This window comes from Lutra lutra, chromosome 6 (genome assembly GCF_902655055.1).
Source record: "Lutra lutra chromosome 6, mLutLut1.2, whole genome shotgun sequence".
NCBI lineage: Eukaryota > Metazoa > Chordata > Mammalia > Carnivora > Mustelidae > Lutra > Lutra lutra.
In genome coordinates this window covers 107,481,335-107,497,033 of record NC_062283.1, presented here as the reverse complement: position 1 = coordinate 107,497,033, position 15,699 = coordinate 107,481,335, and the positions used below count along the sequence as shown (strand labels likewise).

Genomic DNA, 15,699 nt, shown 5'->3' with positions numbered 1-15,699 from the left:
TGTATTTCTTAATACTGGCAATAAACAATTAGAAGTGCAAATGAAAAAGAAACAATACCATTTACCATCTTTTTTTTTTTATCATTTACCGTATATTTATCATCAAAATATATGAAATACTTAGGAAGGAATCTGACAAAATACACGCGAGACCTGAATACCGAACACTGCGCAACACTGTTGGGACAAATTTAAGCAGATCTAAATACATGAGAGACAGACTATGTACATACGTGGGAAGACTCAGTATTGCTAAAATGCCAGATCACCCCAAATTGATCTATATAGTCAGCATAGTCAGTCTATATAGTCTATATACAGTCTATATAGTCAGCATCTATATAGTCTACCAAAATCCCAGCATTTTTTGTTAAAATGGATAAATTCATTGTAAAACAGAAACACAAAGGATTTAAAAGAACAAAAACTACTTTGAAAAAGAATAGAGTTAGGGGGCGCCTGGGTGGCTAAGTGGGTTAAGCCTCTGCCTTCGGCTCAGGTCATGATCTCGGTCCTGGGATCGAGTCCCGCATCCGGCTCTCTGCTTGGCAGGGAGCCTGCTTCCTCCTCTCTCTGCCTGCCTGTCTACCTACTTGTGATCTCTCTCTGTCAAATAAATAAATAAAATCTAAAAAAAAAAAAAAAAAAAAAGAATAGAGTTAGAGGGCTAACACTACCTGATTTTAAGAATCATTAAAATTTACATTAATAAAGATACTGTGATATTGAGATAAAAGCAGACAAATAGATCAATAGAACAGAATAAGGCCTGAAATAGACCCCAAGAAATGTGGTCAGTTGATTTTTGACAAAGGTACAAAGTGAGAAAATAAAAAGTAGGAGAGAATAGGTTTTTCAACAAATAGTGCTGGAACAATTTGATATATGGAAAAAAAAAAAGACCCTGTATCCATACTTCATTTATTAAAAAAACTAACAATGTATTATAGATCTAAACATACAATCCTAAAACTGTAAAACCTGTAGAAGAAACACAGGAGAAAATCTTTGTGACTTTGATTCAAGCAAAGATTTCTTAGGTATGACACAAAAGCATGAATGCTTAAAGAAAAACTTAGTAGACAGGACTTCATCGTAATTGAGAATTTCTGTTCTTTGAAAGACACTGTTAAAATCATGAAATTGGGGGAAGTCTGTGCCAGTTACCGGAGGTGGCGGGGCGGCGACGGCGGTGAGCGGGTCCTTGTGGCCTAGAAAAATCCTGCAAAAATGTCTCTGTACCCATCTCTTGAAGACCTGAAGGTAGACAAAGTTATTCAGGCTCAAACTGCCTTTTCCGCAAATCCTGGCAACCCAGCAATTTTGTCTGAAGCTTCTGCTCCCATCTCTCAAGATGGAAATCTCTATCCTAAATTGTATCCGGAGCTCTCCCAGTACATGGGCCTGAGTTTAAATGAAGAAGAAATCCGTGCAAATATGGCCGTGGTCCCTGGAGCACCAGTTCAGGGGCAGTTGGTAGCAAGACCTTCCAGTATGAACTATAGGGTGGCTCCTGTAACTGGTAATGATGTTGGGATTCGTAGAGCAGAAATTAAGCAAGGGATTCGTGAAGTCATTTTGTGTAAGGATCAAGATGGAAAAATTGGGCTCAGGCTTAAATCAATAGATAATGGCATATTTGTTCAGCTGGTCCAGGCAAATTCTCCAGCCTCATTGGTTGGTCTGAGATTTGGGGACCAAGTACTCCAGATCAATGGGGAAAACTGTGCAGGCTGGAGCTCTGATAAAGCACACAAGGTACTCAAACAGGCTTTTGGAGAGAAGATTACTATGACTGTTCGTGACAGGCCCTTTGAATGGACAGTTACCATGCATAAGGATAGTATTGGACATGTTGGCTTTATCTTTAAAAATGGAAAGATAACATCCATAGTGAAAGATAGTTCTGCAGCCAGAAATGGTCTTCTCACAGAACATAACATCTGTGAAGTCAATGGGCAGAATGTCATTGGGCTGAAGGATTCTCAAATTGCAGACATACTGTCAACATCTGAGACTGTAGTTACTATTACAATCATGCCTGCTTTTATCTTTGAACATATTATTAAACGGATGGCACCAAGCATTATGAAAAGCCTGATAGATCATACCATTCCTGAGGTTTAAAAGTCATGGCACAATGGAAACTTCACTGAACTCCAGTTTACTTCTTGGGCAACTTAACTTTATATTATGCACATGAAGCTTTCTAGGAGCCAGAGAGCATATGCTGCATGAAGACCTTTCTATCTTACATTATGGCTGGGAATCTTACTGTCTTGATTGGATATCTTATTCACACTTCAAGATTGTTGTAGCCTTATCCTGGTTTTACTGATGTGAAACTTTGGACAGATTTTAACTGATTTTCATTGAGTAGTTTCTCTTCTGGAAACCCGATGCTTTTACAAGCCATTATCATTAGAATGACTGATACAGGCTTAGCTCTGTGTTAGAACCAATCACCTTTATCTTACATATCAAGTAGTGCTGTTCATATTACTTTAGTTCTATGGTATAATTGCATTTTTAATATGTAACCATAGTACATGTAGAATGACTGCTTTTGATGTTTTTTTAGTTCTGTGTGTGTGTGTAAAATACCAATTAAGTACACTGGTTTCATTCCATGTAAGCATTATACAGTGTATGTAGGTTGCTAGAGATTGTGTTGATCATCATTTAATTGTAACTACCTTTACTTAATATGCTTCAACTGTCGCCTTAACCGTGTTAAGCATCTAGAATAAAAGCCAAAATATAACTATTGCTGCCTTTCTAAAACCCAAAATGCAGTTCTGTGTTAAACTGAAATGTACACTAGCCCAGAACAATGTATTGGTACATACTGAGCTATAGCATAGCTGCTTAGTTGCATTTGAGATTTTCTAGTCAATTGTGTAATGGAAATTTCTTTCTTCTAAAACTTACTGATATTACTTTCTGAGAAATGATTCACTGTATATTAAATGTAAAAATTCTTATACCAAATAGGATAAAGTTTTGACTCCCTTTATTCATTTGTAGATTAAGTGGAATAATACCTAATTTTGTCTTTAACATTCTGTAACCTCACTGCTTTGGGGTGGTCTTAGGATGTTTCCCAGGTAATCTGTTCCATTTCCTGACCCCTCCCTACAAAATGGAAGTGACACTTTATCCTGATTTTTTTCTTTATGGTTTATGCCTATTTCATCTTAATTAAATATGTATAAATAAAAAAAAATCATGAAATTGGAAGCCATAGACTTGGAAAAAATATTTGCAAATTATATATCTGATAGTGGACTTGATCCAAAATAGTTTGACAATTAGAAAATAAACAATCTGATAAAAATGGGCAAGAATTTATACCTGTGGCAAATAAAGTAATAAAAAGCACATGAAAAATGTATTCAACGTTAGTAGCCATTACAGAAATGCAAAGAAATGAGACCATGAGATGCCATGTAACACCTGTTAGAATGGCAAAAAATAAACTGGAGTGCCAGTACACTGCTGCTGGGAATATGACAAGATACAACCATTTTGGAAACAGTTTGGTGGTTTCTTAAGTATTTACTTCAAAATGATTTGAACAGTCTATTCCTAGGCAGTTACCCAAGGAATTGAAAGCATATGTCCATCCACATCCTCATACACAAGTGTTGATAGCAACTTTACTTGTAATAATCAAAAACTGGAATCACTCCAGATGTCCATCAATAGGTGAATGAACAATTCTGCTGTATCCATGTAACAGAATACACCTAAGTAATAAAAATGAATGAACTATTGGAACTACTGAAATGTGTAGCAACCGGATGAATCTAAAAATAATTATCCTAAGTGAAACAAGCCAGACCTTTCCCTTGCCTCCCTTCCCCTCCATATATGATTCTCTTTATTAGAGAATTTTTACTGTATTAGAAGATACAAACTAAGGTATATTGGCTGATGGCAAATTGGTGGTTGCTAAGGAAACAGCAGCAAAGAATGGCAAGGGGTGGGAAGGAGGAACTATAAAAGGTCTTCAGGAAAGTTTTGGGGGTGATGAATATGTTCATTATCTTGATTTTGAGATAGTTTTATGGAGGCATGTTTGTCAAAACTTATCAAATAATATCCTTTAAATATGTGCAGTCTTTTTAATGTCCACTCTATTTCAATAAAGCTATTTTAAAACCTGTCTTTAAAAAGGTACCAGATCTGGTATGCCTGGGTGGCTCAGTTGGTTAAGCATTTGCCTTTGGCTCAGGTCATGATCCGAGGTTCCTGGGATCAAGGCCTGCATTGGGTTCCCTACTCAATGGGGAACCTATTTGTCCCTCTGCCTCCAGTTCTTCCTGCTTATGTGCACTCTTTCTCTTTCTCTCTCTCTCTCTGACAAATAAATACATAAAGCTTAAGTAGATATCAGATCTGTCAACCAATGCTTTGAATTCTAAAGAATTAAAATATGACAGATATTTAACATTTAGATTTACAATTTTCAGCAACATTTTTTTTTCTGTGTGTTTATGCCTATGCTTTAAGTCTTTGAAATTCTTTAAATGGAAACCCTTTATTTGGTGAGCAAGTAAAGCAATGGACAGATACTTATATAAACTACTGGCGAGAATATAAATGTTGCAACCACTATGTAAAAACACTTTGTAAAGTTAAATATGTGGATACTCTACAACCTCACAATTCTCTTTTTAGATCTATACCAAGAATAGCAACTCTCAAACTGTTTGGTCTCAGGATACTTTTGTACTTTAAAATTATTTAGTAATTCAAAGAGCTTTCAATTATGTGACCTGTATCTTTAAATATTTAACGTATTAGAAATCAAAACTGAGAAAATTTTAAAATTTTTTATTTTAAAATAACAATAATAAACCTATTGATATATTTAACACAGAGTACTTGTAGGGAAAATAATTATTTTCCAAAGCAAAAATATGGTGAGAAGAGTGCTCTTGTTTGATATCTTTATACATATTTTTCATGTCTTGCTCAATAGAAGATAGATGCTCCTATCTGTTTCTATATTCAGTCTTTTGGGATGTATTGTTTTAGTTAAAGTGTATGAGGAAAATCTGTCTTCACACAGATACACAGTTGGAAAGCAGAAAGCACTTTTAATAGCTTTTTCAGAAAATTGTGGATATCCTTTGATACTATAACTCTTTAAGTGATGTTTTCTTAAATTTAAATCACAATATTGATTCTGAAACTACATCAGTGGATTTTTTTGGTGCTCTGTTACATTAAAGTCTACTGGCATTGGTCTGTCTTTACTTTGAATTAATTGAATGTATTTTTTTAAGATTTTATTTATTTATTTGATAGCATAAGCATGGGGATTGGCAGGCAAAGGGAGAGGGAGAAGCAGGCTCCTCATAGAGCAAGGAACCAGATGCGGGGCTATATCCCCGGAACCTGGGATCATGACCTGAGCTGAAGGCAGGCCCAGGTGCCTCGAATGTATTATTTTGTAACATTTCATTCTAGTCTTTTGAAAAATATTGGTTCACTGAGATACATCTTCCAAAATGTTTTCCTATTTCATTATATAAGTGATACTAATGTCACCAACAATCTTATCAGAGAATGGGAAAATTGTGAAGCTTACTGTGGCAGACACAGTAAGAATTTTTCTAAATTAGAATTTTTCTAAAATTCTGATTTTTACTTGAAAGATTGAATTTTATCATTGGCCACCAGTACTGTCATTTGTTTTCTTTGAGGTAAGGGCTCACTTTATTGTTGAGAAAGTAACTGCTGAATACCAAGTCAGAATCACCATGAAGTCTGTCAGTCGTTCTTTCAAGTAGAATAGTAGTCTACACAAGTAATTAGTTCAGCTCCCAGTTCGAACACGCAATTGCTTTTGCTTGAGACAACCATTAATCTCTGTTGTGCATCAGAGGGGTGTGATGCAAACTTCCCATTTAGTAATGGAAGAGGGTCAGCGAACATTTTCTCTAAAGGATCAGAGAGTAAATATTAGACTTAGCGGACCACCGAATTTAGTTTGAATTGAGTGTTGTTACTATTCAACTGTGTCACTGTAGCATGAAAACAGTATATAAACAAAGCCTTAGACAGTAAGTAAACAAATGGGATGGCTGTGTTCCAATAAAACTTTATTAAGCAAGCCAGATTGCGAAGCAAGCAGTAGTTTGCCAACCCCTGACATGGGATTTTTTAAAAATGAATATTTTAAAGTCAAGATTTAATAAAAGTTACAATTTCTTCTTTATCGAGGACTTGCTTCTTAGTGGCATTATATCTGATCATTCTTCCATTTCCACTCTAGCACCCATCCTTACTCTCCTAGTGTGTGACCCTTCTCTTTGAGGCTAACTCTGACTTATGAGCCCTGAATTCTGAGTTCATTCTGCCTCTAGACTTTCCCATAAGTCATCTCTATTCTCTTTTTTACCCTCACCTCTTTTTGCCTTTTCCTACTTAGTGTTAAACATACTTAAACCCATCTTTAAACCACATCTTTAAACCACGTCTCCCATCTTTAAACCACAAAAAAACCTTCCTCCCTTATTTATGTTATAAATATGTATTCTATATTTGAGCTTTATTTCCTTCCCATGGCAGTAGTCCCATAGTTACACATGTTCTGTTCTTCACGTTCAGCTTGTGAGGACTCTATAGTTTTTGACGTTGGTGACCCCTTATTGCTTCTTGAATTTTTGAAGCTCTTTTCTTATTTGGCTCTCACTCTTTCACTTTCCTGGGCTTCTGCTTACCATCAGACTGTTAATTTCACTCACTTTTCTTCCATTCATCTCTAACATTTGGTCTTTCTTAGCTCTGATTCTTACTTCTTCACTTATGTATAACATAATTTCCATTTTTTTTTTTAGGATTTTTGGGTTACCTCTTCTGCTTACATGATATCAGCTCCCATTTCATTGCTGATGACTCCCAAATTTGTATTGAGGCTAAACGTTTGTCCTGAACTTTAGAACATGCTTCCAGTCCCTTATCAGACATCTCAACATAGATCTCCAGCAGCTACTTCAAATGTTTGTGTTCAAAATAGTTTGTCTTCTTTGAAACCAACTTTCTTCCCTTTTCAGTAAAAAAAACATTTACTGGACCCCAAACCAGATATCTGAAATTTTTCACAATTCCTTTTCCCTTCCCCTCTAATATCCATTTGCTCACCTGGAAATCCCATCAGTTGAGCCTCCTAAACTGAGTATCTTTCTGCTCCATTCGTTATCTCCTTCTGTTCCCACTGCCTATTCATTAGCCAGGTTAACCGCATCTGACTCTCAACTGGGCTTTCTACCTTCCTCTTTCCTGTCTTCTAGTATATCTTTCCAGACAAAAGTAATTGTTCCTTATCCTATGCCTCTGCTTACCTTGAAGATAGAATTTAGTAGTCACTGAATGATGTGGTTGACTGTAGAAGTGAAGTCTTATACCTCTCTGCTAAAATACTTCCAAGGGCTCCTGTTGGTCCGTAGAGTGAAGTCCAAACTGTTCAGTCATGTGTGAGATCCCTCAGTGGTCATGCCCTAGCTCTTTAGTTAAGTTCCTCCTACCACCAGCCCATATATACCTAGCCCCCACACCACCACAGTCCTCCAAGACTCACCACCTCTTAGGGCTCCCTACTTTGCACACTTGGTAAATATGTCCTACTCACTCCTCTCCCATGGCAGAACTGACTTTAGGATCCTCCCCATGGAGTCTTTCCTAGTACCCCACTCTGTTCTCATAATGCATTGTGTGTATAGCAGTATTTACAAACAATTATTTTGGGTGCCTGCTATGTTCAGACGCTTTAAAACCCTTATAATAGTCCTGAAATGTAGCAATGATTACTTCCCATTTTAAAGATGAGGCCCTAAGCCAAAGAGGCATTTAATTTGCCAGAGTTGTACATCTTAGACAGGGCTAAGCTAGCCCCTGGACCTTGGCTTTCTTTGCTCTCTCTTGCTGCCTCTCTTTGCTCATTTCATATATGGTTTTCTCTATTATCTGAACAGGTATTTGTCTCTTCTGACCAGCAATATGTTTCTGTATCCCCAGAGCCCAGTTCAATAACTAAATGAATAGAAGAGTTTGTGACTGACACTGAATTTCAAGTGTAAAATAGTCCCATGATAGAGACTTAGAAAACAGTGTCACAGCTTAGTGATTTTTTTTAAAAGAACCGTTTAGCATAATGTCAGAGAAAGACAGTTATCATATGATCTCTTTGATATGAGGAATTTGAGAGGGAGGGCGGGGGGCTCATGAGGGGAAGGAAGGGGAAAAAAGGAAACAAGATGGGACTGGGGAGGGAGACAAATCATAAGAGACTCTTAATCTCAGGAAACAAACTGAGGGTTGCTGGGAGGTCGGGGGGGAGAGGGATAGGGTGGCTGGGTTATGGACATTGGAGAGGGTATATGCTATGGTGACTGCTGTGAATTGTGTAAGACTGATTCACAGACCTGTACCCCTGGGGCATATAATACATTATATGTCAATTAAAAAAAAAGAACCATTTGCTTATATTTTGGGTTATAGTATGGGGGGGTTGTCCATTTGTTCAACAATTGTTTATTGTCCATAGTGCTCTGCAAAGCTTTGCACACAAAACAGACATTCACGTGACTGTTTCCACCATCAGGCAGCTTTGGTATGGTAGAAACTTAACAACCCATATACATCTAACCTGAATAACCACCAGGAACGAAATGCTTCAAGTTTTAAAGCAGCAGGAGGCCACATGGGGCTTCATTTAAGGGGACCAGGAAAGACTTCCTGAAGGATGTGTAGAATTCTAATAAAGGAAAAACATTGAGGGAAGGTGTTAAAGTGAATAGGGATGATGACTGGAATTTAATATAAAGTAAAAGCTAAACCTGGTCTGGTCCATTTATAATTTGGAACAGTTACTGATAGCCTCTAGTCTAGAATTTATTTCAGACATGGAGCATCAACTTTCTAAAAACTTATTTTTTGTAAAATACAGAAATGCATAAAGCAGATGCATAGTTGCATGATTACTGAGTGTGGATTTTGAATAAGGAAAAGGATGGGTCTGTGTCTCTGCATTTGTTGCATGGGATTTTCTTGTAGCTGAGTATCATGAGTTCTCTGCAAGATGGGTGTGGCCTGTGAAGGAAGTCTTGTAGTATCATCCTGAGGAGGCCAGACTATGCCGTAGGAAGCACCAGCTGACCCTTGAACAATGTCGGGGAGTTAGGGGGGTCGACCATCTGCATAGCCAAAAATCTGAGCATAACTTTTGACTCCTCCAAAATCCTACTGCTGACCAAAAGCCTTACTGATAACATAGTCAATTAACGTACTTCTTTTATGTTACATGTGTAAAATACTGTATTCCTTACAATAAAGTGAGAAAAGAAAGTTATTAAGAAAGTCATAAGGAAGGGCACCTGGATGGCTCAGTGGGTTAAAGTCTCTGCCTTCAGCCCAGGTCATGATCCCAGCATCCTGGGATCGAGTCCCGCATCGGGCTCTCTGCTCAGCAGGGAACCTGCTTCCCCCTCTCTCTGCCTGCCTCTCTGCCTACTTGTAATCTCTGTCTATCAAATACATTAAAATAAATAAAAAATTTAAAAAAAAAATCATGAGGAAGAGAAAATCATTTATGGTACTGGACTATAAAAGAAAGAAAAACCTGTGTGAAAGTGGACCCTTGCAGTTCACACCCATGTGGTTCAAGGATCAACTGAACCACTCTGAAGTCTGCCCCGGTGTGGCTTAGCTTCTTTTTCTTAATATGTTGATCTTTGATTGCCTCAGATAACTTTTTTTTTTTTTTTTTTGCTTCAGATAACTTTTTGACAGCACTCACCACTTTCTCTGAATGCTGGACAGCCCACCTTGGCTACTATATAAAAAAAAATTTTCCCCTGAGGTACAGCTGAAGTCATACAGATAATATGTAAATGTGGACAGTGAATGCATTTTAAAGGTTTACTCTTATAAACTCAGGTCACATAATAGTAATTCAATGCATGCATGGTATTTTTTGGAAGCTTAGGTAAGTGTAATACAATTTTTTTTTTAACTATTTGCTCTCATTCTGCCACTTAGGTGGCAAATATATTTATTAGCACTCATCAAACTTAAAATCTAAGTGAAGTATGCATTTAGCTGCTTAATGTTTCAAAGAAATACATTTATGTTATTGCCTTGACTTGGTGTATAGAGTAAGCTTGTACATGTTTGAGACATTGTACTAGAAAAGAATAATTAACAAGAGGCTTAGCTCTCCTGGAGTTTGTAATTTTAAAGAATGACATTGGTACCAGAAAACAGATAAAATTCAGAAGAGAATTCAATGGAAAAAAATAAACTTAAAAAAAAACACAAATGCGTTGGCTAAATCATGTATTTGTGTGTGCATGTGCAAAAATATTATGGCTTAATTTTTTAAATTTGGTTGTTAGCTATTGTCAAAGCAATTTTGGGACTTCTGTTTTAGTAAACAGGCTTAAATGTTTAACATTTGAAATGGCGTTTTGTATGTAATGATTAATATTATTGTTGGATTTCTTCTGCTTTTGTAGATTTGATCCAGGCTACCAATGAGACCAATGTTAATATTCCTCAGATGGCCGACACACTCTTTGAGAGGGCAACAAACAGTAGCTGGGTGGTTGTATTTAAAGCTTTAGTCACAACACATCATCTCATGGTGCATGGAAATGAGGTAAATGAAGTAAACTTAACTTCTCTTGTTTTGGAAGGGAGGCATTTATGGAAGGCTCTTCTACTTTTCATTAATTAGGAATATATGTTCAAAATCATCGAGAGTACAATTTTAATCTTCTGTTTAGCTATTTTTTTAAAAAATGTGCAGTTAAACATTCTCTTGAGACATTGGAATATTAAATATTACTCGTACCTAAAAGGTATATACCATATAAATACATTAATGGGCAAAATTGTTAGAAGAAACAATAAAACTATTTTTCCCAGTAGGAACAGTCTTTTGTACCTTTAAGTGAAAATTGCTTTCACAAAAATACTTAATTTTGGAAAATACTAATAAAATAAAAATTACCCATTTTATATGGAATACCTACTGAATCATATTAAATTGCAGTGTTTTTGTTATATAAAAAATGAATGATCATAAAATTTAATTCTAATTTAGTGAGTACTTTTCAGTCTTTTTTCCTCCTCAGAGAAAGCAGACTAGGAAACTTTATAATAACTAAGTAAAAAAAAAATCGTAGTGAGAATCTGCAGTATCCTTTAGCATCAGAAATTGTTTAAAGATATGATTTGGGAATATTGGCTTTAATTCTTAGTTTTTGTTTTTCAGAGATTTATTCAGTACTTGGCCTCTAGAAATACACTGTTCAATCTCAGCAATTTTTTGGACAAAAGTGGATCCCATGGTGAGAATATGTTCTCTAATTTTTTGGATAATGCTTTTGATGCAGGGTTTTGTTTTGTTTTGTTGTAAGAAGGTTCATAATATATAATTAGTATAGCTGGTAGTTCTGTTGGGCATTTAAGAAAAAATATTAAAGTAATTAGTTACTTTGTAGATCTTCAAAATATTTAATTGTTAGAGAACTCAGCTTATAAATTACATATTTCACTTTTTGTCCTTTTCAGCATTTACCTTAACAGTCAGTATTCTAGACCCATAGTTGTTTGTTTATGAAAGTACAAAAGGCAATGAAATAAAAGATACTTTCCTAATTTAAAAAAAAGAGATTCCAGTCTTAAACATTCTTTGTAAATTAGTAAATTTAAACTACGGTCATATGCTCATTCATCAGTTACTGGTCGCCTATTATGTATAAGACGAGCACACCAAGCAAATGGATAGTTCTCAGATAGCTAAATGTATTAAGCCTGAAACAGCATGTTAGTTGAAATGGTGAACAAAAATGCAAGGAAAAATCAGAAAAGACATTTCTCTACTTGGATGGTAACATAACGAAATTGAAATGTCTTGGAATGTCTCATGCCTAAAGTATTTTTGCTTGCAATAAGATTTTAAGTGAGGACTTTCTGCTGCCTTTATTGACTTCATTCTAGCATTATTTACATTTGGAGAGTTTTTTAAAAAAAATTGGTGCTAAGCGAAACACAATGGAAGGTATTGTATTAATTAGTTTTACTTCTTCTGCCCCTTCCCCCAGGTTATGATATGTCTACCTTCATAAGGCGTTATAGTAGATATTTGAATGAAAAGGCTTTCTCTTACAGACAGATGGCATTTGATTTTGCCAGAGTCAAGAAAGGGTATGTTTTTTTCTTTCTCATATTTATTTGAGAGTAAGTCTTTGAGGCATACTTGACTTAGCTAAAGCTTAAATGCCAGATAATTTTGGTCATGAAGGCCCAGTTTATAATCACCTGAGAAAAGAGACTCAATAGTATTACAGAAGTTAGCCTTGAGGTTGTAGTATACGTTACTTTATTTATATTTGCATGCAGAAAATCTGATTCACTGCTCAGAAGTGACATGGTATAACATTTTATTTGTTAAATTCAATTCAAAATTCTTAAGGACATATATTCCTTTAAATAATTTTAAATGGAGAGAATTTAAAGTTCATTCAGAGTTCAAAGAACAGTGGCTCTAGTTTACAATAATTATTTCAGTGTGTTTTGATTGAAGTGAAACTGAACCATGTATATGGTTAAATCTATTCTTGAGAGGTAATAATGTCCTAGTATCACACACACACACACACACACACACACACACACACCCCATAACTGAACTGATTATTAATACTAACCATGGATTGACAAAACCTCGTTGAAACAAACACTTATATTTTAATTCATAATTACCATTTATTTCCCTCTAAATAGTTGTTGAATTTAATCAGAAGTGTTCAGCCATAAATTTGTGGAAATCTTGTATCTGTTCCTGACTTGCAATAATAGCAAGGTATTGTAGAATGTTTCATATTTTAGTCTCAAGAATTCACACAAAAAGGCAACACTCTATTTTTCTAACAGTGACCCAGCCTTAGCTTTCAATTACGTTTTAATTATGGTGCTGAACAATGTAAACTTGTGTGTTCAAAATAAATTAGTTTCTTGTGGGTGAACATTTTACAAATTTAAGGTTTTTATGTCATCCCCTTCTCCTTAGAGATGATTCTAGTTTACATGTCTTCCTCTGACTTCTTACATGGCCCCTGGCAGCCATAGCTGATGTACCCAGCTGCATTGTGGCCTTTCTTCAGTAGGTCTATAGCCTTCTTAGAAACTTCTGCATCCCATAAAGGGGCACACAAGGATACTTTGGGATGCTTTCCCTACCCTTGAAGTGGGAGATGCCCTGAAATTTGACACTTTTAGCCTCTTGACATGAGCTGGGTATTTCCTCAACTACTCTAATACTGCCCAGCTGGACCGTCACTGGTGGCAGGGGCTCCATAAGGGGCCTGTGGGCAGACACAGGGTTCAGTGCCCTGCCTGATGCACCCTCTCCCATGAACCTCTGGTTGTGTCCTCTGCAGCTGGTTAAACTCTATCTCCTTTTGGCCAGCCCATGCCTATCAGCTTGCATGTTTCTTCCCTTGAGAGTTAATAGTATACACTCCGCACTCCCAGTCCTACAGGTTTTGAAGACTTCTAAGACATGTGTTCTCTCTTTCTTAAAAAACTAACTGGCATTCACAAAACTTACACCTCTGTTACAGATTTGGGAAAATCCATCCAGTAATTCAACTGATTTCTTTTATCCAAACCACTGCTTTCTTCCCGAGGGCAGTGCAGAGAGGAAGAAAGCACTGCCCATGTGCTTGAGGAATAAGAATGGGGAAGAAGAAGTAGTGTAGAGGGGGGAATCAACTATAGCCTCTTAATATCTCAAAATCATCCCACAAGTTCAATAAGGAAATGGAGGGAGTGCAGCTTGGAAGAATGCACGTGGTCTTGAATTTTCTACAAACAAGGAAGTTGCATCTTTTTCTTTTTCTTAAACAATTGTAGGGCCGATGGTGTAATGAGGACAATGGCTCCTGAAAAGCTACTGAAGAGTATGCCGATACTACAGGGACAGATTGATGCACTGCTTGAGTTTGATGTATGTACCTCCCTAGATAACGTGCCCTACACAGTTAGTCCTGTCTTCTGTTTGAAGGTGGGCTCTAGGTATACCTGAAAATCTACTCAGGAAGCAGATTGAGATGTCCTTCATTTTGATGAACCAGACGAACACTTCATGTAGGCTGCTAGCATGGTAGAGATGACTGCGGTTATCCAGATTGTCTGCGCAGTTTCCTGGGTGTTTACTTAAGTCGTGGAAAACTATGAACGTTGCATTCCTGGAACCTTGTGTTCAGAGCAGGGTGATGGTCTCCTGTGGTGTTTAACAGGGTAAAGTAGCTGCAAGATGGATCTTTAGCCTCAATAACTAAATAGTTAAATATCTTAGCCTAGTATTAGAAGCCTTTTTATATAGACTGCTTAAATGACACCATCCATCAAAGAGACTTGTTTTTGTCTGGTCATGGCCCTTCCTCCTGGCAATACCAACATGACATGTCTCTTAAAACCATACCCTTTTCTTGAGTATGGTGGTAAATGCCCTAGCCTACACGTGTGGTACAAATAGATAGAGAAGCCCCCCTACAAAAGAAGTGCAAGCGAAACTGGGGAAATATGAATAAGACTAGTGGATTATAGCAATCTAAATATGCTGGTGGTGCTGCTGTACAGTACTTGTGTAAGATGTTATCGTTAGGAGAAACTGGGTAAATCATGCATAGCATCTATATTTTTTACAGCTGCCTGTGGATTTGTGGTTAACTCAAAATGAAAAGTTCAGATAAACATGTCTGATTCATGAAAATAAAATATTCTGACATATAAGAAGATTTATAGAATGTGAATTAATTTCTTAGTAATCCCTTAAGACATTTTCATGTACTCTGAGAAAAATTGTCATTTGATAACATGTAATTAAAATGTTAAATTTTTATCTTTTTCTAGGTGCATCCAAATGAGCTAACAAATGGTGTCATAAATGCTGCATTTATGCTTCTTTTCAAAGATCTTATCAAACTTTTTGCTTGCTACAATGATGGCGTTATTAACCTACTTGGTAGGTAGAACTGCTGAATGGTATCTTTGAATAAAGACTATATCAGAATGCGAAGATTTAATAGATAAATCTAAATATATAATTTGTTCAGGTCACAGTTCTCTATTCTTATGTCAGTCAAGATTAAGTGCAAGAAACAGAAAGCACTCTAGATTTTTAAGCAGGAAAGGAGTTCCATGCAAGGATTTTAGTGCTCAGTAAAATACTAGAATGACTGAAGTTTCTAGGCTTTGCCTCTTAGAATAAGTCCTAGTAAGTCCGGCTCCACTGTGCTCACAGCTACCTCTGATGCTACCCCTAGAGATGGATAGGGAATAAGAAGCCACTGCCACCTCATTAAGTATAATAGAAGAGCCACTCCAGCTCCTAGTTTTCTGGACCCATATACTCTAGCTGTGGTGAACAGTGGCCCATAGACTGACCAGTGGTTCAGAGCATATACTAGAATCTCTGACTCTTAAGGTATCTTCTTAGAGTGGGTTTAAAATAGTGTCTTCTGTAGACTGTTCCATCATTATGTAAGGTCCACTATTTCTGGACGGAAGGGATTCATGCTAAGACTGACAAATCCTGTGGGGTGCGTCTCTTGTCTCACTTCTTATGCAGCAAAATAATATTGTGTGAGATACCATGAGGGAGAGTAATTCCCCAGA

At 36.6% G+C, this 15,699-nt stretch overlaps 2 protein-coding genes across 17 annotated transcripts in view; both read left to right on the top strand.

The window, feature by feature from the left end:
* SNAP91 (synaptosome associated protein 91) overlaps positions 1 to 15,699 on the top strand; it is a 153,490-nt gene that overhangs the window by 41,803 nt on the left and 95,988 nt on the right. For all 16 annotated transcript variants that reach the window (XM_047733217.1, XM_047733213.1, XM_047733215.1 and 13 more), the window contains exons 3-7: positions 10,527 to 10,669; positions 11,288 to 11,363; positions 12,120 to 12,222; positions 13,933 to 14,026; positions 14,935 to 15,046. In XM_047733217.1, coding sequence (XP_047589173.1) covers positions 10,527 to 10,669; positions 11,288 to 11,363; positions 12,120 to 12,222; positions 13,933 to 14,026; positions 14,935 to 15,046 — 528 coding nt within the window. The remainder of the gene's footprint in view (positions 1 to 10,526; positions 10,670 to 11,287; positions 11,364 to 12,119; positions 12,223 to 13,932; positions 14,027 to 14,934; positions 15,047 to 15,699) is intronic.
* LOC125102246 (syntenin-1-like) lies at positions 1,155 to 3,226 on the top strand. Its single transcript, XM_047733230.1, has one exon. It carries the CDS (start codon positions 1,231 to 1,233, stop codon positions 2,125 to 2,127), a length of 897 nt encoding a protein of 298 aa, XP_047589186.1. The 5' UTR covers positions 1,155 to 1,230; the 3' UTR covers positions 2,128 to 3,226.